General features: G+C 40.9%; 1 protein-coding gene across 1 annotated transcript in view; it reads left to right on the top strand.

Moving 5' to 3' along the window:
- Nucleotides 1-22,698, top strand: part of tex11 (testis expressed 11) — a 127,623-nt gene extending 104,925 nt beyond the window's left edge. The window contains exons 22-27 of the mRNA XM_073057561.1: nucleotides 7,982-8,060; nucleotides 8,985-9,134; nucleotides 14,282-14,390; nucleotides 17,079-17,199; nucleotides 19,044-19,211; nucleotides 22,627-22,698. Of these exons, the coding sequence (XP_072913662.1) occupies nucleotides 7,982-8,060; nucleotides 8,985-9,134; nucleotides 14,282-14,390; nucleotides 17,079-17,199; nucleotides 19,044-19,211; nucleotides 22,627-22,698 (699 nt within the window). The remainder of the gene's footprint in view (nucleotides 1-7,981; nucleotides 8,061-8,984; nucleotides 9,135-14,281; nucleotides 14,391-17,078; nucleotides 17,200-19,043; nucleotides 19,212-22,626) is intronic.
- Nucleotides 22,699-23,312: the final 614 nt, after the last annotated feature.

The following is a 23,312-nucleotide window of genomic DNA, read 5'->3' as shown; positions in this document are numbered from 1 at the left end:
TGATTCAGAAGTGGAACATTTTCAAAAGCCGAGTAGTGTCTTCACTGGTACCCTCTGCTGCTAAAGTGAACCCTGATGTCACAGAGATAAAACTTTTGAGGAGTAAGGTGGAAAACTTTTGAGCTGAGCTGATTTGATGATTGTCTGCTAATGTTTCAGCTAAACGTGATACATACGTTGGGAAACCCTACACACCTGTAGGACTTACAACGCAGAGGAATGCTGCTACAAAAAGTCTCTTGACTGGTATTTTCTGTTATAACCGTGGAGAAGATGGACCTTTCAAGCCAGGCTGTGAGGGACAGGAAAATCTTCGAAAAGTAAGTCAGCGGATAATCAAACAGAGAAGAAAAGAGACCAAATCATGGAGGGACCCAGTAAAGGAAGGGGCTGGCATCTTGGAGAGGATGCGTTTTAATCAGTGTATCAAGGGAAATACTAGAGCAGAAAACACTATTCCTGAAGGGTTAATGGGACTAAGCTGTGATATTTGAAGGTTTGTGATATGGTTTGAAGGTGCTTATGCTAGAGCCGTACTTGACACAGGTCCTCAAGTTACTTTGCTTTATAGATCCTTTTACAACTGGTATTTGATACATTTAGCATTACTGTACACCTGATTTTCATCAGACTATGAAATAAGTACAATGGTGTCACTATCACAGGTTGCCAGTTTGTTGGTCTGTTCTCGTGTGATACTTCTTTCCCTTGTCCGATTAGAACCATTAGTTCTAAGTTCAGCTCCAGTTTCAAGATAGTCCCTGTAAATCCCGTCTCCTTGTCAAGATTCCTCCGGTTTGCTGTTCTACATTCACGTCTACGCCAATGTCCCCCACTCAGTCGACGTGCCGGTGTCCTGCACTTGGGTTCTCCTCAGTTGCCCTGTGCAACAGAACAAGCTGGCCATAGTGAACCCAGTGGACACGAATCCCCTGCAACAAGCCCTCGCCAGCCAGGGCTCCCTACTGGGCTTGCACGATCAGCTGCTCCAGGATGTCATGGAGAACCTCCGTTCCCTGTCAGTGAACGTAAGAAAGGTCAGTGAACAGGTCGACCGAGTATCCGCCCATCTCACCCCGTCGACTCTGGGAACTCTGTCTGACCAGCCCAGACAGCCTGTAGTGGCGACACCTGATGCATCAACAACACGTCTGCTAAGAGAGCCACACATACCTGAACCAGAACCCTACGCCAGAGATCTGGGGAAGTGCCGGGCCTTTCCACTGCAATGCTCCTTGGTGTTCGAGCAGCAGCCATCCACATACGCCATGGACTGATCAAAAATAGCTTACATTAATGGGGTTGTTGCGAGGAGATGTCTTAGCATGGGCCACTGTGATTTGGGATAATCGGCCAGAGACCTGCTCTTCCTTCCCCACCTTCATCTCAGAAATAAGGAAGATTTTTGACCATCCCATCCGGGATAAAGATGCCACTTAGCCCTCCGTCAAGGCTCACGCAGTGTTGCCAAATACTCCATGGAGTTCTGGATGCTAGCTGCTCACTCGGGCTGGAATGATGAGGTGCTCCAGGGGGTATTTCGGCAAGGCCTCTGTGACAAGGTAAAGGACAAGTTGGCGGCTAAGGATGACACTAACAGCTTGGATTCAGTGATCTCCCTAGCCACTAGGCTGGACAACTGACTCCGAGAACATCAGAGAGAGAGAACTGGCCGTCCTACTCTTTTGGCCACCCCACAGCACGCTTTACCATCTGCTCCCAACCCTAACCTCTCTCCTCCTCCCATTCCTAGAATAGCACCCGGCCCGGCTGTTTTCACCACCCCGGGAGAGGAACTAATGCAGCTGGGACGGAGCCATCTTTCTCCCACAGAGTGATTCAGGAGATTCAGAGCAAGGGACTGTTTCTATTGTGGTCGGTCTGGCCATTTTCGTGCTACCTGTTCCCTTTGGACAAAAGGGAGGGCTCACCAGTAGAAAGGAGGATCCGGTGAGTCAGACAACATTCCTTTCTGTCCCTCAAACTCGGATGCAGATCCAAGCTACTGTAAGCTACAACCAACAGTCCCTGTCCTTGTCTGCCTTGATAGACTCCGGTGCTGAGGGGAATCTGTTGGATGAAAACATAGCTTCCCAGGCAGGAGTTCCTCAGGAGCCATTGAGTACCCCTCTGGAAGCCCAGACACTGGACGGAAGACTTCTGGCCAGAGTCACTCATCGTACACCACCTCTGTCTTTGGTTCTCTCTGGGAACCATCGGGAACAGGTACAATTTAACCTAATTTCCTCTCCTCAAGCTCCGATAATTTTTGGGTACCCCTGGTTAAGCCACCATAATCCTTACATTGATTGGTCCACCGGGAAGATGGCCAGCTGGAGTGTGTTCTGTCACTCCACGTCCACAGTTGGCCCATTCCCCTGCAAGAACCACCACAACCTCATCTGCTGTTGAATCTGAGGTGGACTCAGCATTCGTTGAACTAAAGAGGCGTTTCATGTATGCTCCTGTTCTGATTCAACCGGACCCCTCCTGTCAGTTTGTTGTGGAGGTTGATGCCTCCGACTCTGGGGTAGGAGCGGTACTGTCCCAACGTTCGGGCCTGGATCAGAAACTACATCCCTGTGCCGCCTTCTCTCACCGACTGTCTCCTGCTGAACAAAATTACGACATGGGGAACCGGGAGTTACTGGCAGTCAAACTGGCGTTGGAAGAATGGAGGCACTGGTTGGAGGGGGCGAAACACCCATTCATCATCTGCAGAGACCACAAGAACCTTGAATATATCCAGACCGCCAAACACCTGAATTCCTGCCAAGCTCATTGGGCATTATTTTTTGGCCAGTTCAGGTTTACCCTCATCTATCATCTGGGGTCCAAGAATGGGAAGCCCAATGCTGTCTCCCGTCAATACGTTTCTGAGAAGGACCTTCCCAACCCCGAGACTATCCTTCCACCATCCTGTGTAGTGGCCACCCTCACCTGGGAGATCGAGTCCAGAGTCAAAGAGGCCCAACAGACTCAACCTGACCCAGGTATCGGACCTCCCAATCGCCTCTTTGTACCTGATTCTGTACAATCGCAGGTTCTCCAGTGGGGGCACACTTCTTGTTTCACCTGCTATCCCAGAATCGATCGGACTCTGACCCTCCTGAAGAGACATTTCTGGTGGCCCTCCATGGATGCTGACACCCCTTCCTGTGTCTCTGCATGTTCCGTCTGCGCCCATGGAAAAGCCTCCCATCGGCCGCCTGCAGGATTACTTTGTCTCCTACCTGGCCCTGGTTGTCCATGGTCACACATTGCTCTAGATTTCGTCACTGGCCTATCCCCTTCACATGGAAACACTGCTGTACTCACTGTGGTGGAATGTTTACGGTCTCCAGTACCTGGTCGACTGGGAGGGTATGGCCCGGAAGAACGTTCCTGTATTCCCTGATCCTTCATCCTGGACCCTTCTCTCATCCGGGATTTCCTTCGGGACCATCCAGACAAGCCTGGGGGCTCGCCTGGAGGGTCCCTTTGAGGAAAGTGTACTGTCATGGTTCCAGTTGGCTGTTCCCTTTTAACGCTCCTTTCTCCCTAATTATGCCCTAATTTCAGTCATTAGATTTCCAATTGCTGCCAGTTTACTTAATTACAGTACACCTGGTACATCAGAGACTGTGAAATAAGTACGATGGCGTCACTATCACAGGTTGCCAGTTTGTTGGTCTATTCTCATGTGATACTTTGTTCCCTTGTCCGATTAGAACCGTTAGTTCTAAGTTCAGCTCCAGTTTCAAGATAGTCCCTGTAAACCCAGTCTCCTTGTCAAGATTCCTCCGGTTTGCTGTTCTACGTTCACGTCTATGCCAGCATCCCCATTTCTGTCGACATGCCAGTGTCCTGCATTTGGGTTTTCCTCAGTCGCCCTGTGCAATAGGTTACTTGTTGAAACTAGAGTTTTCGGAAGCAGATGTTGGAGTAACTGAGACTACTGACAGAGTTGGTCTGCCCAGATCTGGTCCAAAAGGGTGGAACTTCCATTCTTGTAGGAATAAATACTTCCATTATAAGAAGGCTCATGGGAGCATGCAAGGAAAGAAATAGAGAGAACATTTTGAACCTTGTCCATTTGCCCGGTGTTCAGAGATGCTTTTGAGAAGATGCACATTCCTCCTAACCTGAATGATGAGCAGTAATGAGGAACTGTGTGGTACAGCCAGTCTAAATCTTTCATATTATGCCCTGGAAGAGTAGCTAGAGTGACAGAAACCCTCAAATATGCTGGAGTTCCCAACACCTCAAGTATCCAGGTGGATGCTCCCAATGATCAGGAAGAAGAGTCACGCTTACCTGCAGGAGTACTGGTGAGACGAGAAATGCAGAAATTTTCAGCTGACTACACAAACAGGATGACGGTGATTATCAGGAGCACCTCAGGAAGAGATGTTATCTTCAGACATGGGATGCTGATTTACCCCTCTTTTCCCTGTGATGGTAGTGTCTAGTTTTCAGGGAGAAATGGAAGAGAAGCAGTCTCCTGGATCAAGGAAGTTGAAGTCATGCAACTTTGGTGACTCACTGATACCCAAGGAATGGAAAGGAGATTAACTGAGAAGATGTCTTTTCTACTGATGAGTTTAGTGTTGTTTGCTCCAAAAGTACTTGCCATACTATGATTGAGGGCACCCCTTTCCGAGAAGTTGAAGATGTTCAGCAGTACCTGCTTAAACTGGAGAAAGCTAAATTCTGTCATGGGACAGGGGGACCCGAGCTACCGGAAGTAGCATATCCCAGCATGGAGGTGGATGTAACACTCTGTTTCCCAGGTGCATCCTCTGCCAGCCTTGCTAGGGGTTTCCTGACTCTGAGACCTCCTTATCTCATCTTCAGCTTCTCCAGCTTCAGTCAGTCCTTGTGACCTTTTCTTTCTACTAAAGGACGCCTCCCCTTGCCTATCACTCATATCTTCAGGCAGCTCAGGTCCCCCTGTCCCATGATAGAACTTAGCTTCCTTCAGTTAGGAAACCCCTAGCTAGACTGGTAGAAGATGCACCTGAGAAACAAAATGTTATATCCATTTCCATGCTGGGATATGCTACTTCCATTTACAAATGGATGGGGGTCCTGAAACCACAAATTCATTTGAATACTATTTTATTTATAATTGTTTAATAAGTTCCACAGTCATGAGGTCATGACTGTTTTTGGTGGGGGGGGGGGAGAGTGTAATGCCTTGGTTAAGATTTCTACTGCATTCTGGGTATTTCATTTAGCAGTTTTCTGCAAAAGCAGTGTGTCCTGCTGGTAGAATGTTTTGGTTTTGGCTAAGATATGAAGCCCTGCTGTTCAACTTAGGAGTGTTGTGTCAGCCAGTCAGGATGGTGGGATCTGGAGAAAGTACTAGAGGGAGCAAGGCAGAGAGAGATTTGTGACAGACAGTAGTCTGGTTTGGGGTCTTTTTGGCGGGAGCTAGGGAGCAGGACAGAAGGTCAGATGCTGCAGAATGCCGTGGGAAGGGGAGTCCCCGTTACAAGAAGTGCTTTGTGCAAATAAATCACTCCGCGGAGGAGGACCAGTACTCCTGAGAGAGAGAGAGAACCAGTTTGCTCATGATGGACTTCAAAGGAATTTTGGATCGTGACTGGTGCTTTTACGCAGACCATGATTTCAGCACCATGAATGACGGTTATACCCAGCTTTTGGAAGAGATGAGCTCCAACAGTCACATGCACATTTAGACTGGTTTAACTGTATTGGGCCCTTTTCCTCTTTTCTTCTATTTCTCTTACTAACTTCAATAAGGCTGAAATGGATATATATACTTTCTTTATCATTTATTGCGGTGTGTTTGTTGCCGGCTGATAATTGTTTATGGGTAGTATTTACACAGCATTTGCTCAAATTGAGGTTTCTTTAATTGGAACACCACGACGCTCTTGTTTGGTTGAACCGCAAATCATACTGACTCCTGACGTATGTAGTTTATGAAAGCTAGCCTTCTCACTGCTATGTCAGGTGGCTGTTAGCAGAGTTAGCTATTGAGCCAAGTTTGCATAGGGGTTTGCATTGAGCCTGATAGGGGTTTACATACAGTTTTTAATTGAAAACTATATAAACTCATATCAACCAAATTAAATGGCCATCTCAATTGATGCCAAAATATATTAATTAATTTTACAGAAACTTAATAACTACCCTCTCTATCTGAAGCTCTATATAAATGATTTCAAAGTGTAACTTAAAAATTTGCAGATGACACAAAATTGTGGTTAATATAGTGTCGGACTGTGAGATAATGCAGGAAGTTGTTAACATGAGTAGTTGTGTAAATAGCATTGTGGATAATTATAGTGAATAAGTCATGCAGCACAGAGTAGGCTTTTTAGCTTGCCATATTTCTACTAAACTTCAGGTACCCATCTACACTATTTCATTTTCCAGCACTTGACTGATAACCTATGCCTTGACCAGTTGTGTGGGCTTTTGCACTGTTAATAAATATGAGGAATTCTGCCTCACCACCCATCCTATCAAGCCTTGAATTCCAGATTCCAGTCACTGAGTGAGGAAAGAAATGTTCCTCTGAACGCCTTTCAAACCTCTACCCATTACCTTAATCTTCTTACCTTTACTATATCCCTCATAGTTTTCTATACCTCAATCAGATCTCAACCTGAACTTAGCTTGCTATTCTTTTGTTATTTTAACAGTACATCAACACTTGACTATGATTTAGCTTATTAGGAAAAATAGATTCCTTCTGCTTCATCTGGTGAGATTTCCCAGTGAAACAGAGTACTCCATCCTGACACTGCATTATTAGACATGCATCAGTTCACTTTGTTATCCTAGCACTTGGCTGGAGCAGGAATCCCAAGGTTTTAGTGTCTTGTGTTTATAATCTGTAATGTACTGTCTAAATTTATAGCTTACCTTTGTTTTTATCTTCTAGGATCTTGTGTCTTTCCTTACATAAGGAAGCTTTTACAAGACAGGATACATGTTCTTTGGAAATATGTTGTTTGTTCCTCTGGGGTTCCAGTTAGTCTCTGAGTATATTCAAAATTGATAGATTATTATATATTAAGGCCATTAAGGAATATTATTTTAGTGCACTGTGGTAGAAGATGTTGTCATAATCTTATTTAATGGTGGAGTAGGCACAAGGTGCCAACTGTCCTAATAGTGCTTTTATTTCTTGTATTCTTATGACAGCTGCTTGTAAATAGATAGATAGATAGATACTTTATTCATCCCCATGGGGAAATTCAACTTTTTTCCAATGTCCCATACACTTGTTGTAGCAAAACTAATTACATACAATACTTAACTCAGTAAAAAATATGATATGCATCTAAATCACTATCTCAAAAAGCATTAATAATAGCTTTTAAAAAGTTCTTAAGTCCTGGCGGTAGAATTGTAAAGCCTAATGGCATTGGGGAGTATTGACCTCTTCATCCTGTCTGAGGAGCATTGCATCGATAGTAACCTGTCGCTGAAACTGCTTCTCTGTCTCTGGATGGTGCTATGTAGAGGATGTTCAGAGTTATCCATAATTGACCGTAGCCTACTCAGCGCCCTTCGCTCAGCTACCGATGTTAAACTCTCCAGTACTTTGCCCACGACAGAGCCCGCCTTCCTTACCAGCTTATTAAGACGTGAGGCGTCCCTCTTCTTAATGCTTCCTCCCCAACATGCCACCACAAAGAAGAGGGCGCTCTCCACAACTGACCTATAGAACATCTTCAGCATCTCACTACAGACATTGAATGACGCCAACCTTCTAAGGAAGTACATTATGTATATTTATCCATATCCTCAAATTGTTATGGTTTAGCTATTAATTAATTATTGTGAGTTCATGAAGATCTCACTATTGCGCACACAGCAACCCGACTGGAACATATGATGATGTACAATTTGGCAATTACACAGTATGAAATAAGTTTATAAAATATTTCTTTCTCCCAAGTTAAAACACTTGAAATTTCTACACATTCCCTAGCATTTCAGTATTGTTTTCATCTCTTAGATTGGAAGTCTGACTCAAGCAAGGGAAGATATTAAAGTTTGTTGGGAGATTTGGGCAACATTAAAATCCACAACTGCAGGTCAGTGATTAAGGATAACTTGAATCTGTTTGAATGAATCGGCATCATTTGTACCTACACTGTCATTAGAGACTAGGTTAGTATTTCTGAATCCCCTAATTTAATTAATTTTACTTCAAAATTCTAAATGTAGGTGAAAAAGTTGCATTCAAAATTATAGTTCTCTTGCTTATACATGAAAATTATAAGTATTGATAGGCATTAATGGATAGCCCAAAATGTGGAGCAAATAGTTTTCATGAAAGCTACTCCCTGGGAATAGTTTTATATTGTTTGATTGGTTCCCATGTGAACAGTTCTTTAAAAATCCTGTGGAGATCCTGCATTACCTTGACCTGCACATACTGTATCTAATTTTCAAGTTTAATAGAAAACATGGCATAAACTGTCATCTTCTCTTTGTAGATGAGAATCTGTTGGAGTGGATTATTTTCCTGTTATTAAACCTCTGCTATCAAGCTTCATTCATTCCAGTAATTTCAAAAAGATGAAAAATGTGTGAATTCTACAACAGGCAAGCAATCCACTCTGTCAGAGCACCACTCACAATACAGAACAATTTACCTAAGAGTCACTTTTAAGCCATATTTCATAAGTACATTGCAGTATCTAACCTTCAAGGAGCATATTGAAATCTCAATGAGAAACGATGAAGAAAATCCATTTTTCTTAACTAAATGGAACATGTGGAAAAGTACTTGAACATGTTCGATGCCCCTTGCTTCCAGTACGATAATATTTGTTGTGTATTCCTTATTGAGAATTTCTGGTGCACAGATTGCAGTTTTTTTCTGTTCAATTAAACAGTTTTGCTTTAATTTTTTAATGTTCATCATTAGAGCATCATTACAGTGAAACTATTTAAAGCAATGTTCTGTGAATATTAAAGTTACTATTTTAAACTATCAATCACTCTCTCTGCAGGAGACTTCTCAAAAGATCCTACAGAGACTCTATTACTACTTTATGAATTTGAAGCCAGGGCTAAATTAAATGATCCTGAATTAGAACATGTACTAGAGAGAGTCTTACATCTACAGCAGTTAGAACCTAAAACACTGGAAACTCTGGCAGGTAGGTGTTAAACCTTTTAGCAAGAAAACATACCGCTGGAGAAATTCATAGCTCAGGCAGCATTTGTGGAGGCAGAGGGTTGGTCAATGAGACCCTGCATCAAGACCTGTATAGGGTCATGACACGAAATGTTGACCATTCTTCTTCCTCCAAACTTTAGACGCACTGAATTCCTCCAGGAGTTGTTTTTTTTTGCTTCAGATTCTGCATCTGTAGTCTTGTGCTTCAGTTAGCTTTTTAGCTGCGGTCATAAGCTGTGCAAGTAACATTTGGATACTATGTTAGCTATTCATTTTCAGGCTAGAATTGTTGCAAAGATAACAATTCAGTGCAACTGTAATAGTGTCAGCTACATGTAGCATTTTATTTTTAGAAACATAGAAAACAGGTGCAGGAGTAGGCCATTTGGCCCTTCGAGCCTGCACCGCCATTCAGTATGATCATGGCTGATCATCCAACTCAGAACCCTGTACCTGCTTTCTCTCCATACCCCCGATCCCTTTAGCCACAAGGGCCATATCTAACTTCCTCTTAAATATAGCCAATGAACCGGCCTCAACTGTTTCCTGTGGCAGAGGATTCCACAGATTCACCACTCTCTGTGTGAAGAAGTTTTTCCTCATCTCGGTCCTAAAAGGCTTCCCCTTTATCCTTAAGCTGTGACCCCTCGTTCTGGACTTCCCCAACATTGGAAACAATCTTCCTGCATCTAGCCTGTCCAATTCCTTTAGAATTATATACGTTTCAATAAGATCCCCCCTCAATCTTGTAAATTCCAGTGAGTATAAGCCTAGTCGATCCAGTCTTTCTTCATATGAAAGTCCTGCCATCCCAGGAATCAATCTGGTGAACCTTCTCTGTACTCCCTCTATGGCAAAAATGTCTTTCCTCAGATTAGGGGACCAAAACTGCACACAATATTCTAGGTGCGGTCTCACCAAGGCCTTGTATAACTGCAGTAGAACCTCCCTGCTCCTGCACTCAAATCCTTTTGCTATGAATGCCAACATACCATTAGCCTTTTTCACCGCCTGCATGCCCACCTTCAATGACTGGTGTACAATGGCACCCAGGTCTCGTTGCATCTCCCCTTTTCCTAATCGGCCACCGTTCAGATAATAATCTGTTTTCCTGTTCTTGCAACCAAAGTGGATAACCTCACATTTATCCACATTAAATTGCATCTGCCATGAATTTGCCCACTCACCTTAACCTATCCAAGTCACCCTGCATCCTCTTAGCATCCTCCTCACAAGCTAACACCGCCGCCCAGCTTCGTGTCATCCGCGAACTTGGAGATGCTGCATTTAATTCCCTCGTCTAAATCATTAATATATATTGTAAACAACTGGGGTCTCAGCACTGAACCTTGCGGTACCCCACTAGTCACTGCCTGCCATTCTGAAAAGGTCCCGTTTACTCCCACTCTTTGCTTCCTGTCTGCCAACCAATTCTCTATCCACATCAATACCATACCCCCAATACCGTGTGCTTTAAGTTTGCACACTAATCTCCTGTGTGGGACCTTGTCAAAAGCCTTTTGAAAATCCAAATATACCACATCCACTGGCTCTCCCCTATCCACTCTACTAGTTACATCTTCAAAAAATTCTATAAGATTTGTCAGACATGATTTTCCTTTCACAAATCCATGCTGACTTTGTCCGATGATTTCACTTCTTTCCAAATCACATCTTTGATAACCAACTCTAGCATTTTCCCCACCACCAATGTCAGACTAACCGGTCTATAATTCCCTGGTTTCTCTCTCCCTCCTTTTTTAAAAAGTGGGGTTACATTAGCCACCCTCCAATCCTCAGGAACTAATCCAGAATCTAAGGAGTTTTGAAAAATTATCACTAATGCATCCATTATTTCTTGGGCTATTTCCTTAAGCACTCTGGGATGCAGACCATCTGGCCCTGGGGATTTATCTGCCTTTAATCCCTTCAATTTACCTAACACCATTTCCCTACTAACATGTATTTCCCTCAATTCCTCCATCTCACTAGACCCTCGGTCCCTTACTATTTCCAGAAGATTATTTATGTCCTCCTTAGTGAAGACAGAACCAAAGTAGTTATTCAATTGGTCTGCCATGTCTTTGTTCCCTATGATCAATTCACCTGTTTCTGACTGTAAAGGACCTACATTTGTCTTGACCAATCTTTTTCTTTTCACGTATCTATAAAAGCTTTTATAGTCAGTTTTTATGTTCCCTGCCAGCTTTCTCTCATAATCTTTTTTCCCTTTCCTAATTAAGCCCTTTGTCCTCCTCTGCTGGTCTCTGAATTTCTCCCAGTCCTCAGGTGTGCTGCTTTTTTTTGCTAATTTATATGTTTCTTCTTTGGACTTGATACTATCCCTAATTTCCCTTGTCAGCCACGGGTGCACTACCTTCCCTGGTTTATTCTTTTGCCAAACTGGGATGAACAATTGTTGTAGTTCATCCATGCGATCTTTAAATGCTTGCCATTGCATATCCACCGTCAACCCTTGAAGTATCATTTGCCAGTCTATCTTAGCTAATTCACGTCTCATACCTTCAAAGTTACCCTTCTTTAAGTTCAGAACCTTTGTTTCTGAATTAACTATGTCACTCTCCATCTTAATGAAGAATTCCACCATATTATGGTCACTCTTACCCAAGGGGCCTCGCACGACAAGATTGCTAACTACCCCTTCCTCATTGCTCAATACCCAATCTAGAATGGCCTGCTCTCTAGTTGGTTCCTCGACATGTTGGTTCAGAAAACCATCCCGCATACGTTCCAAGAAATCCTCTTCCTCAGCACCCTTACCAATTTGGTTCACCCAATCTATATGTAGATTGAAGTCACCCATTATTGCACACATTTCTAATTTCCTGTTTAATGCCATCCCCAACCTCACTACTACTGTTAGGTGGCCTGTACACAACTCCCACCAGCGTTTTCTGCCCCTTAGTGTTATGCAGCTCTACCCATATCGATTCCACATCCTCCAGGCTAATGTCCTTCCTTTCTATTGCGTTAATCTCCTCTCTAACCAGCAATGCTACCCCACCTCCTTTTCTTTCCTGTCTATCTCTCCTGAATATTGAATATCCTTGGATGTTGAGCTCCCATCCTTGGTCACCCTGGAGCCATGTCTCTGTGATCCCAACTATATCATATTCATTAATAACTATCTGCACATTCAATTCATCCACCTTGTTACGAATGCTCCTCGCATTGACACACAAAGCCTTCAGGCTTGTTTTTACAACACTCTTAGCCCTTATACAATTATGTTGAAAAGTGGCTCTTTTTGCTTTTTGCCCTGGATTTCCCTGCCTGCCTGCCACTTTTACTTTTCACCTTACTACTTGTTGCTTCTACCTTCATTTTACACCGCTCTGTCTCTCTGCACTTGAATCTGAAATCTGAAAATAGCTGTTTGTTGGGGCTATTTCTAGTTGTCACATTATTCCTAATCAGACATTACTTTGCAAACAATATTTATCTAGTTAACAGCTCCCTTGTTCAGAGTAATCCAGTTTATGGAAGTTTCTGTGAGGCAAGCCATCTGCAGTATAATTTGAATGTTGTCTGGACCAGACTGTTAAAAGGTTATGACTCTTGAAATTACACAGGAAATGATTACTGCCATCATTCTTCTATTTTATTCAGCTATTGTCTACCCTTGATAGACATAGTGAAGTCTGCAAATTAAGTTGTGCCTGCAGGAAAATGTTTTGATCTTTATTAAAATTAAGTTATTACCAGACCCTTGTGAATTCTCTTAACAAACAGGTTTATGTTGTTGTGAAATAATATTTGAATTTTAATATTATAAGCATTTCACAGTTGTTTGGGAATGTAAGAATCCCACTGAAATTTTCTGCTGTTTTAGCTGAGGAATTAAGGGGGAGCTTTGCCGCCTCCAACGGAATCCTTCCATGAAGCACATCATTCCCTCCTGTCCCCCCCCCACTTAGTGTTCTATAGGAATCTGTTCTTTACAATACTCCCTTGTCCACTCATCCCTCCCCACTGATCTCTCTCTTGATACTTATTCCTGCAGGTGTGATAATTGTCACTTGCCCCAACACCACCTCCCTCACCATCATTTAGTGCCCCAAACAGTCCTTACAGGTGAGGTGACACTTCTACTGTATATGGTGCTCCTGGTATGGCTCCTGTACATTGGTAAGACTCATTGCAGATAGGATGCATTGGTCTGTCACAAGAGGTCAAGTCTCCCATTGGCCATGCATTTTATTTTGAGTTCCCTTTCCCTTTCTGACATGTCTGTTCATCTCTACTGCCATTATGAGGACTAACTCACGTTGGAGGAGAAGCAGCTCATAATCTGTTTGACTAGACTCCAACCTGATGGCATGAACATTGAATGCCTTAATCAAGCTTCCAGTAATCTCTTCCCCCCTCTCTTTATCATTCTTTTTCTATTCCCCATTCTACTTACTTTCTTACCATCTCCTCACTTTTCCATCACCTCCCTCTGGTTACTCTCTTCGTTCCATGGTCCACTAGACTTCCTTTCAGATTCTTTCTTCTTCAGTTCTATCTCTTCCACCTCTCCCCTCCCAGCTTCTCACTTTTATATTTTTTAATTATTTAATATTATTTTATTTCACCTTTTCTTCCACCCACCCATTCTCCTCATGTGGTGTCACTTATAACCTGCCAGCTTATACTTTCCACACCCCTCACTTCTTATTCTGGATTCTTCCCCCTTCCTTTCCAGTCCTGACAAAAGGTCTTGACCTGAAACATCAACAGTGAATTCCTGTCCTTAGGTTCTGCATGTTCCTCCAGCATTTGGTGTGTTGTTAGAACTCATTACATTTTATGTGTTTTGATGGCATGGATGAATAAAGCTTTGGATTTGATTTTCCCTCTTTCTATAAATGGCAGATCTGTTGATTATCTATGGTTCAATTAGAAAACTTGCAGTACAATGCCTTTAGAAACAAAATATTTGAATTTATATTCATAATTTGCTTATATTTTATTTTTATGCAATGAAAAGATATTGCTTATTTAATACTACTACAATTTCAAAGTATTTGGTCTAGCCACAGAATGACCATCTCAGTAAATGATTTTGTATAACAGTTTACTACATGGAGGATAATAGAATTTTTATTCTCTTGTAAACTGAAGCTTTATCCATGGAATCTCCTGCTCATTACCCATCATTCTGTAAAAAGGCATTGAAGATTGCTTTATCTCTTCAAAAGAAGCAACCTTGTATGGATGTAATACGATGCAGGTCAGTAATAAAGTCAGAGAGGCTTGTAAAACCACTTGTTCACATAAATTTTATCTTTTTCCAGGAATTTATGAGCATTGCTTCTTGTTTCACATTGCTGTTGTCAGTATCCATTTGGTAACAAACTTGCATGGAAACCACCTGTCAGAAATTATAGTTGTGACATGAAAAGTTTTATTGGATGGCTGCAGTACTAATAGCATTGATTGCTATAAAGAGAAAAAAAAATCAAGTTTTCAGCATAGCTCACTAATCAAAATAGATAATCTTACATACAACACCGGAAAGCAGTTCAGGGCAGTATTTTAATCACTCTTAATTTTTTATCCTTTATGTGTGCAATTCAACATTGTAGCATGCTTTACATTACTATTGATATTGAATTGGGTGGTATATGTGCACCCAAATTATATTGAATATATACCAGTGGCATCAATCTTTATGTAAAGTTCATCTGATATTTGCCATGCATTGTTGGATTGTATATATGCAGCTCACACAGTATGCACAAGAAGTCTTGTCTCAACCATAAAAAGAAGTTTGTGCCTGTGCCATTTCAAGATGTTGTTGATTAAGATGCTAGCCGGAGACTAGAGATAACAAACCTTTATTTGATCACACAAGCATGCTGGGGGTTCTAGTGAGAAGTTCCTTCAAGAGTCATAGGATATAGTATTTTCTGCAGATGTCCAACATTATTACAACTTTACCTGCTGGGCAAATCCGACAATCCTGCTTTTTAGCAACACATGACTCAGAAAAAGAAGTCATTCACCCTCTAACTTCCTCCATTAATCTATTTAACCAGGCAACCCATCGCAGTGCAGCCTTCACCTTATCCTAGCACAATTCTTTACCATTTCCCTTTACTAGCAATATTTTACGTTAGTGCAAGTACCAACTCTTCGATGCTAAGTAAAACAGAACACAGCAAAATTCACTGCTTCATGAAATTGTTTGTTATATTGTAGAGTTATATTAGATTTATTAAGGCACTCAAAATTGAAAAACATTTTCTCTGCTATGAAATATGATGCTTCTTGTATTAGCATATACTTCATTGCATTTGTTCTCCCCATGTAACAGCATGCCTTATAGAATCATCAATCTTGGTTACAAAGGATTGGCCTCATTATGAATTAATTATCTGGGTAAATTTCTCCTAGTCATGAGGCTCATATGATGGATTTTTTTCCAAAACAGTTTCCAATATATATTTACAAAAAAAGACATGGTGAATAGTATAGTATATTACTGAAATTTCAAGGAATTACAGTTTTCTTACTAAAAATGATTAGTGTATCTTTTGAGTTTTTATTTCTGTTAGTCTTCTGTTAACTGCATTTTGTACCTTGACAATTGGGTGAAGTGGATATTTACTTGGTTCCTTTGGTAAAGTTAGCTGTTTAAGCTTCCTAAGTAAAACTCATTGACCTTGTGCCTGTATAATGTGACAAAGATAGGATCGAAGTGTGAAGACAAATGCCAGCAAGTGTACCTTTCATCATTTTTAATTACAGAAGACTGGCCTCTTAAATTAATTATCTGCATATATTACTTCATGTCTTGAGATGACCTGATGCAGTATGTATGTATCCATCATGTTTGATGATACAAAGCTGGGTATTAATATGAATTAGGAGAATGTAAGCAAACCAGTTGAATGGGCGAGGATATGACTGGAGATCTCCCATACACTGCCAACAGTCTCATATTCTCCTTATCCTGCACTGCTCATTTCTACCTCTTACCCAAGGTCCACGACCCTGACTGTCCAGGTAGGCCTATTGTTTCTGCCAGCACCTACCCCACTGAACTAATGTACATATACCTCGACTCCATTTACTTCCTTTTGGCTCATTCCCTTCCCAATTACACCTGTGATACTCAGATGCTCTTAATCACTTCAATCAAGATAGTGTTTTATAAAACAACTTAGTACACAGTCTGTCTCCAAAGATGGTGACATAAAGATTGAGAAAAGGGAGGTGTCAGAGTACATTTTGGGCAGGGTGGAAATTTGAGGCAAAATTCATGACAATGACAAGTTCAGTTTGGGTGTAAAAAGCAGCACCAATGCAGTTGTCAGTCTAGAGCAGAATACCCTGATCGTCTCATTTTCACTATGGTTGCCTGCTCTACACTTCTACTTCCCATCAGGAAGAAAAGAAAGTCTGTAGTTACTCTTTCACCTCACAACATCAGTCTTTTGTCATTTAATTACTACTCATAAGTAAGTTTATTACTAAGTACATATATGTCAAGATATACTACCTTGAGATTTATTTGCTTGAAATTACAGTAGAACAGGTAAATACAACAAAGTCAGTGAAATACTACACACTAACAAAGACTGACGAGCAACTAACGTGCAAATGAAGGCAAACTATGCAAAATAAATAAATAATACTGAGGTCATGGGTTGTAGAGTCCTTGAAAGTGAGTCCATAGGTTGTGGAATCAGTTCGGTGTTGAGGTAAGTGAAGTTATCCATTTTGGTTCAGGAGCTTGATGGTTAAAGGCTAACAACTGCTGTATTTCTTCTCAATGGTAGCAGCGAGAAGAGAGCATGGCCTGGCTGGTGGGGATCCTTGAAGGTCCACCATTTCACAAACCATTCCTTTTTTTTAATCCTCCTTTTAATGTCTGTAGACTGCATTAAGGATTTGCAATTTTTTTTCCACACAGCAAGATTCTACACAGTCTGATCCAGATCTCACTCCCGACAAGAGTGACTGAAATTGAACCATGGATTCTGGAGGAAGTCTGGTCTTTCTATGAGGAAGCATTAATAATTATTGAGAGTTTGGTGAGTAATTGGGATGATTATGGAAAAGACATAAGGTGGGGGGGGGGTGAAAAAATCCTTTGCTGAAGACATATTTACAGAAATCCAAAGCCAGAACAATGAGTTTGGAATAGATCAGAGGAACATCAAATTTCCAAGAAATAGCTAACTCCTAAACCTTCTCTCAACACAATTTCTTTGAGTTTGATGCACACTAGATGCCTGTGTGAAGCGTCAAAGTGAGTCATTGGTAAGATAATATTGATAGCATTCATTTGGTTATAAATAGCTCAATAACCATATTATATACTTGATGCTTGGTTCTTTAAGGTTATCATAGCTGGGAGGGGGTAGTGGTGATAAGCTCCCACTACCTATTAAATGCTCCCAATGGCATGCATCTCAAATAGCCTCTGACAACCATGTGCTACTTCTGGCCTTCATGTTTGGCTTAGCTACTAAGCCTGGTGAAACTAACAAAAGGGGCAAAGGTGGGTTAATGGCACCTTAAACTAGCCAATCCAGGCAGATGGAACTTGCCAGCCGTGGTTGGCTGCTCATCTAGGAGAAGGAAGACTGATGTCAAACTTCCACTACCTTACGGCTATACCCACTCATGAGGAAGGCTTCGGGAGTAAACCCAAGGGGAAAATCTGGAGCTGGAATCGCTAAGGCATCCTACATTGAGTTCAATGCTGACTGGCAACTCTTTCAACACCACTGGTGCTGAAGTGTATCAGTCTCTGCCATTTCTTTGGATTCATTAGTTGCATGGAGAGGGGAGGCCTGCTGAATGGGTAACAGCTTGTTCTTTATATTGTACTGCCCTGGCTTGTGTATTGACTTAGACAGCTAAGACGCAACATCCATGGTCAATCTTGACCAACTGAGGCCAAGAATAAGAGCATTCCTATTTTGTTGTATTTGGATTGGATTAGATTAGATTAGATTCAACTTTATTGTCATTGTGCCGAGTACAGATACAAAGCCAAATGAAATGCAATTAGCATCTAACAAGAAGTGCAAAGAATAGTGTTATTTACAAAATAACTGTGAATAAAAATTAAGTGCTACAGCACACAAATATAAAAGTACTGAGACAGTACAAGACGGGTGCAATATTGCTTAGTGCTGTGATGTGAGGTTCAGCAGGGTCTCAGCCTCAGGGAAGAAGCTCTTCCTGTGCCTGCTGGCACGGGAGCAGAGGCTCCTGTAGCACATACTGGATGGGAGGAGAGTAAGAAGTCCATGGTTGGGCTGAGATGCATCCTTGATAATGCTTTTCGCCCTGCCCAGGCAGCTTTTATGGTAGATGTTCTCAATGGTGGGCAATTGGGTGCCGATAATCCGGTGGGCAGTTTTCACCACACGCTGGAGTGCTTTGCAGTCTGATACGGGACAATTGCCATACCACACTGAGGTGCAGTTGGTGAGTATGCTCTCAATGTTACAGCAGTAAAAATCCGTCAGTATCCTGGGACAGAGGTGAGCTTTCTTGATGCTCCGCGGGAAATAAAGGCGCTGTTGCGCCTTTTTGATCAAGATGGAGGAGTGCAGGGACCAGGTGAGATCCTCGGAAATGTTGAGACCAAGGAATTTGAAACTTGATACACGCTCCACTACACCTCCATTGATGTAGATGGGGACGGGAGTGTAGCTCCTAGCATGCCTGAAGTCCACAATGATCTTGCAAATGTATTGCAAATTGTGGAAACAATACACAATGCATCCTTGAAATTTTAGTAGTATTAAGATGAAAGTATTGACATTTATCATGAGGAAGAATGGACTTGCTGATTGAAATTTGAATTTATTGTCTGGTGAGATAAATTTGGGCTTACTATCTTATAGAATTTTCTGTGTAGCAGGAGGAATACCCAGAGATTGAGATCCTGTGGCTGATGACTCGAGCTTGGAACACTGGAGCTTGCTTACATAGTTTTGCAAAATATTCTGAAGCAGAACAATGGTGTGGCCTTGGAATGCGTTTTCTGAAATATCTGGGTTCTCTCAGGACCAGCTATGAAAGTCAGGTAAAAGCAATGTCAAACAGATGGAATTGCTCAATTTTGTACTAAATTACATAATTAAATTGTAATAAAATATAGAATTAATAGAAGACATGAGTAGCAGAGGAGAAATGTAGAATGGTGTTCCAAAGCATGCCAGTGGTATTCCCAATAGACTTGGCAGTAATGTAATTAACAAACAAGAGAAAACCTGCAGATGCTGGAAATCCAAGCAACACACACAAAATGCTGGGGGAACTCAGCAGGCCATGCGGCATCTTTGGAAAAGAGTACATTCGACGTTTTGGGCCGAGACCGATCAGCAGGATCTGCTGAAGGGTACCAGACCGAAGTGTTAATTGTTCTCTTTTCCATAGATGCTGTCTGGCTTGCTGAGTTCCTCCAGTGTTTTGTGAGTATTGTAATTGACACTTTTTTTGTATCTGTCTTGAGAGCATCGATAATCAAACTTAAGGAATTGGAGTCACACATGACAAACCAGTTGGGGTTATTTAACTAAGCACTTGGGTGATTGTAGCATTGTCATTAGTGAAACTCCACATAACAAAGATATTTTTCAACCACTATACTTTGCCACTGAGCCAATTTTAGATACCATTTATTACTCTCCCTTGGACCCCACGGGATTTTATTGTTTGACCTTGTTGAAAAGCTCATGAAATCTATGTACCCTATATTAAAAACACTATTCTCATCAATCCTTCATGTGACTCAAAAAATTTAGCTGTTAATCAGACATAGACTTTCCTTAACAAATCAATTCTGATTGACCTTGTTCGAAGTGCACCTTTTTAGAAACAAATGTTTATATTGTACCTCAGAATTGATTCTACTAGGTTGCCCACCACTGAAGTTACACCATCTGGTTTCGTTTACTTGGTTTAGACCTTTCTCCCATTTTAACTAATAATTTCCATCTTACTCATCTATTGACCCACCCACTAAAATTACCTTGCAGTCTTTTACAAATGGTAATTCTCTAAATACTTCTTTTACAAGATAGTTGTACAATGCAGATCCTGCCTATCATGTCCATGTTAATCTCTTTGTTCATCTGTACTAACCCCATATCTTTCTGTATATCACCTATTTTAGTGCCTGTTTAAATGATTCAGCCATTTTTTTCTGGCAGTCAATTCCAGATATCAACCACTCTTGCCAAATGTTTTACCGAATTTCATATAAGCAGTACCTTCTGCCTAAACATCATCAGTCTTCTTAGCCATTGATGTCTTTCCTCTCATTTCTGAAAACAGCCACAAACTACTTATTGTGAACCCTTCCTGTATGACCCATCTCCCCACACAGGTTATGTCTGATAGTTATCTTTTGGTGCATAATGTAGTTATAAAATCAAGATTTTTTTCTGATTTTGTACTTGAATCGTGCACTTTGTCTCTTCCTCAAAGCTTTATGCTGTATTAAATTTTAGGTGTATGGCATACAGTATATATCCTTTTCTCATTGCTTATCTTGTCCTTTATCCACCTTACTATGCTGGAGTATTTGGATTTGGACATCCCACATTTCATCATCCTTAATGAACTTGCTATCCTTAAGTAATGCATTCAAGTGATTTACAATATTGACCTGTTATTACAGTTTGCAAATAATGAGCAACAGGGACTATAGTCATGCAAATGAGTAGGTAGCAACAGATGCAGGTTAATCACACAGGCATTCAATGTGCCTGCCTTTATGAGATATCCAATTCAACCAGTAGTTATTAGATATTCATTGTCACAGTTTTCTTTATTACGTAAATAAATTCAGATCATGTTATTCAATATCATTGTTTCTCCTCAAGACAGGTACATTTTCTCTTCACAAGTTATTTGTTTTCCTAAAGGAAGTATACTATTCTGGGAATTAATTAAGGACAGCATTTTAATCTTTCCCATCAACCTTTTCTCAAAAATTTGTCTGGAATTAACATTTCATTGATGTGTTTTCCCCTTTTTGAAAGCTAATATTTCAGTTCAATGTGTCTTTGGTTTATTCCATAGCTGTTAGTGCTCATGGCTCAGCAAGGCCCAGAACCTTTTTTGATCAAAATAACTACGGTAAATTAATGATTGATTAAGTTAGAAGTGCTGAAGAAGGACTTGCTACATGATCTATGATAAATTTTATTGAATTTTTTTGAAAAGTGGTCTTTTCAACCATGTTATTAACCACTAATGCTTGTGTGACTTGGGAGCATTGATTTCCCCAGGAGTGTAATCTTGTGTCCAAAGTCCTTGTATATGAGTCATGGTTTCTGAAACAGTGGGAAAAGATCTGTTTGTTCTCCCTTTTCATTGTTTTATATATATATGTGGATCTAATTTAGAAATATAGGCAGTCTCTTTAAACTTCACTGTTCCCTGGAAAAATAAAGTTGACGGGTTGACCCTGGGCATAATAGTTTTGTCTGAAGTCATCAGGGACAAAGGATAATATTTATTAGGTGTACTTTATTTAAAAACCACCTTGTATGTTTGTTCTGTGGTCAGGCTACACTGATGGTGATTTTGACAATCAGTTATTTTTTACACTCACATACCCCAGAGTATATTGCACAGTAGCATAGTAGTTAGCACAAAACTTTACAGCACAGGTGAGTCGTGTTCACATCCCACTGCTGCCTGTAATTACTTTGTATGTTCTCCTGTGACTGCGTGGGTTTCCTCCGGGTGCTCTGGTTTCCTCCCACAGTCTAAGGACGTACTGGTTGGTAGGTTAATTGGTTATCATAAATTGTCCTGTGATTTGGCTAGGGTTAAGTCGGGGCTTGCTGGACGGCATGTCTCAAAGGGCAGGAAAGGCCTATTCCACACTATCTCAATAAATTTTTAAAAATGTAATAGGCAAATTTTGGAATGGCTTTTGGTGAGTTCTAGATCAGGTGTTACATTGGTTTGGAGTGAGAGGACAATTATAGGCTCTAATCTAAGGAATACAATCTTGTGTTCCCATGCCTCTCCCCTCTATTTTTGGTTTCTGCAGTAATTGTAGGTGCAAGTAATTTTAGATGACTGACAAGCTTTAGTTAAATGCAGATTTAAACAAATTATAATTCCTTGAAATCCACCAATAGAACAGCTGAGAGATGAAGAACTTCTGACTACCTATTGTCGTCTTAGCTTTTGAAGTTAAGTAACTACTTAAAATACTTTCTTACTCATGGCATGTAGAGTATCACTAGTTTGGAACCTGTTGGGGTTATGCTGTGATGAGGAGGAGGGACGCTGAGGGCACCTCAGGAGCTGAAGTGTGTTGTAGATAGTAATAACAGTATTTTAATTTGAAACTGTAAATAGTGTTTTATGTAGTCCTGAGTATTGCATATAGGTTTCTGTCGTAATGTAGTCATTGAATAATCTTTGTATATAAGAAAGGTAAACCAGTATGGCACATTACTTAATTGTTTCAACAGATGATGGGGCTCTACAGTGAAATTTTGGATAGAATGGATAGAGAAAAGAAGATCCTCCCTGTTGAAGAGTAACAGAATTTCATTTACTTGACATGGGTATTTCAAGAAAGTAGAATGATGGTTCTTTAGAATAGTGACTCTATATAACTTATCTATTCAGTGTTGTTTTTCCAAAAAAATGTCCATGTTCATTTAGTTTTATATTTGTTTCAATATAGTGGGTAAGACCAATGAAAATAAACATTAGAAGGAGATACAGGCTGACTACCCCTTATCCAAAATGCTTGGGCTTGGAAGTGTTTTGGATTTTTTCAGATTTTGGAATATATAATGAGATAGCTTGGGATCACCATCATTTCCTTTCCAACTCTGAATTTATATGCTACTGGTCTTTGTCCTACACTTGTTCATCACCCATACCGAATGTGCTTAACAGTAAAAATTATTACATACCACTAATATAATAATAATATAATGTGTGCAAGGTAACAAAAGCAGCACAGCAACATCAGGAGAGAATACCTGATTTAGGTGTTGAACAACAATAAACGATGGCAGGCTTTCAGTCTCCACGTGATCAGACGCTTTTAAAATTTAATGCTGTGCCTTTTCTTAAATTTCTGCAACCAGCCTGCTGAATATTCACAATTACCTTTAATTTTCGGTTCTCATGATAGATCTTTATT

Source organism: Hemitrygon akajei, chromosome 10, assembly GCF_048418815.1.
Source record: "Hemitrygon akajei chromosome 10, sHemAka1.3, whole genome shotgun sequence".
In the NCBI taxonomy this organism is placed as follows: domain Eukaryota; kingdom Metazoa; phylum Chordata; class Chondrichthyes; order Myliobatiformes; family Dasyatidae; genus Hemitrygon; species Hemitrygon akajei.
Note: the sequence above shows the minus strand (reverse complement) of the source record. Positions and strands in the feature narration are given on the sequence as shown.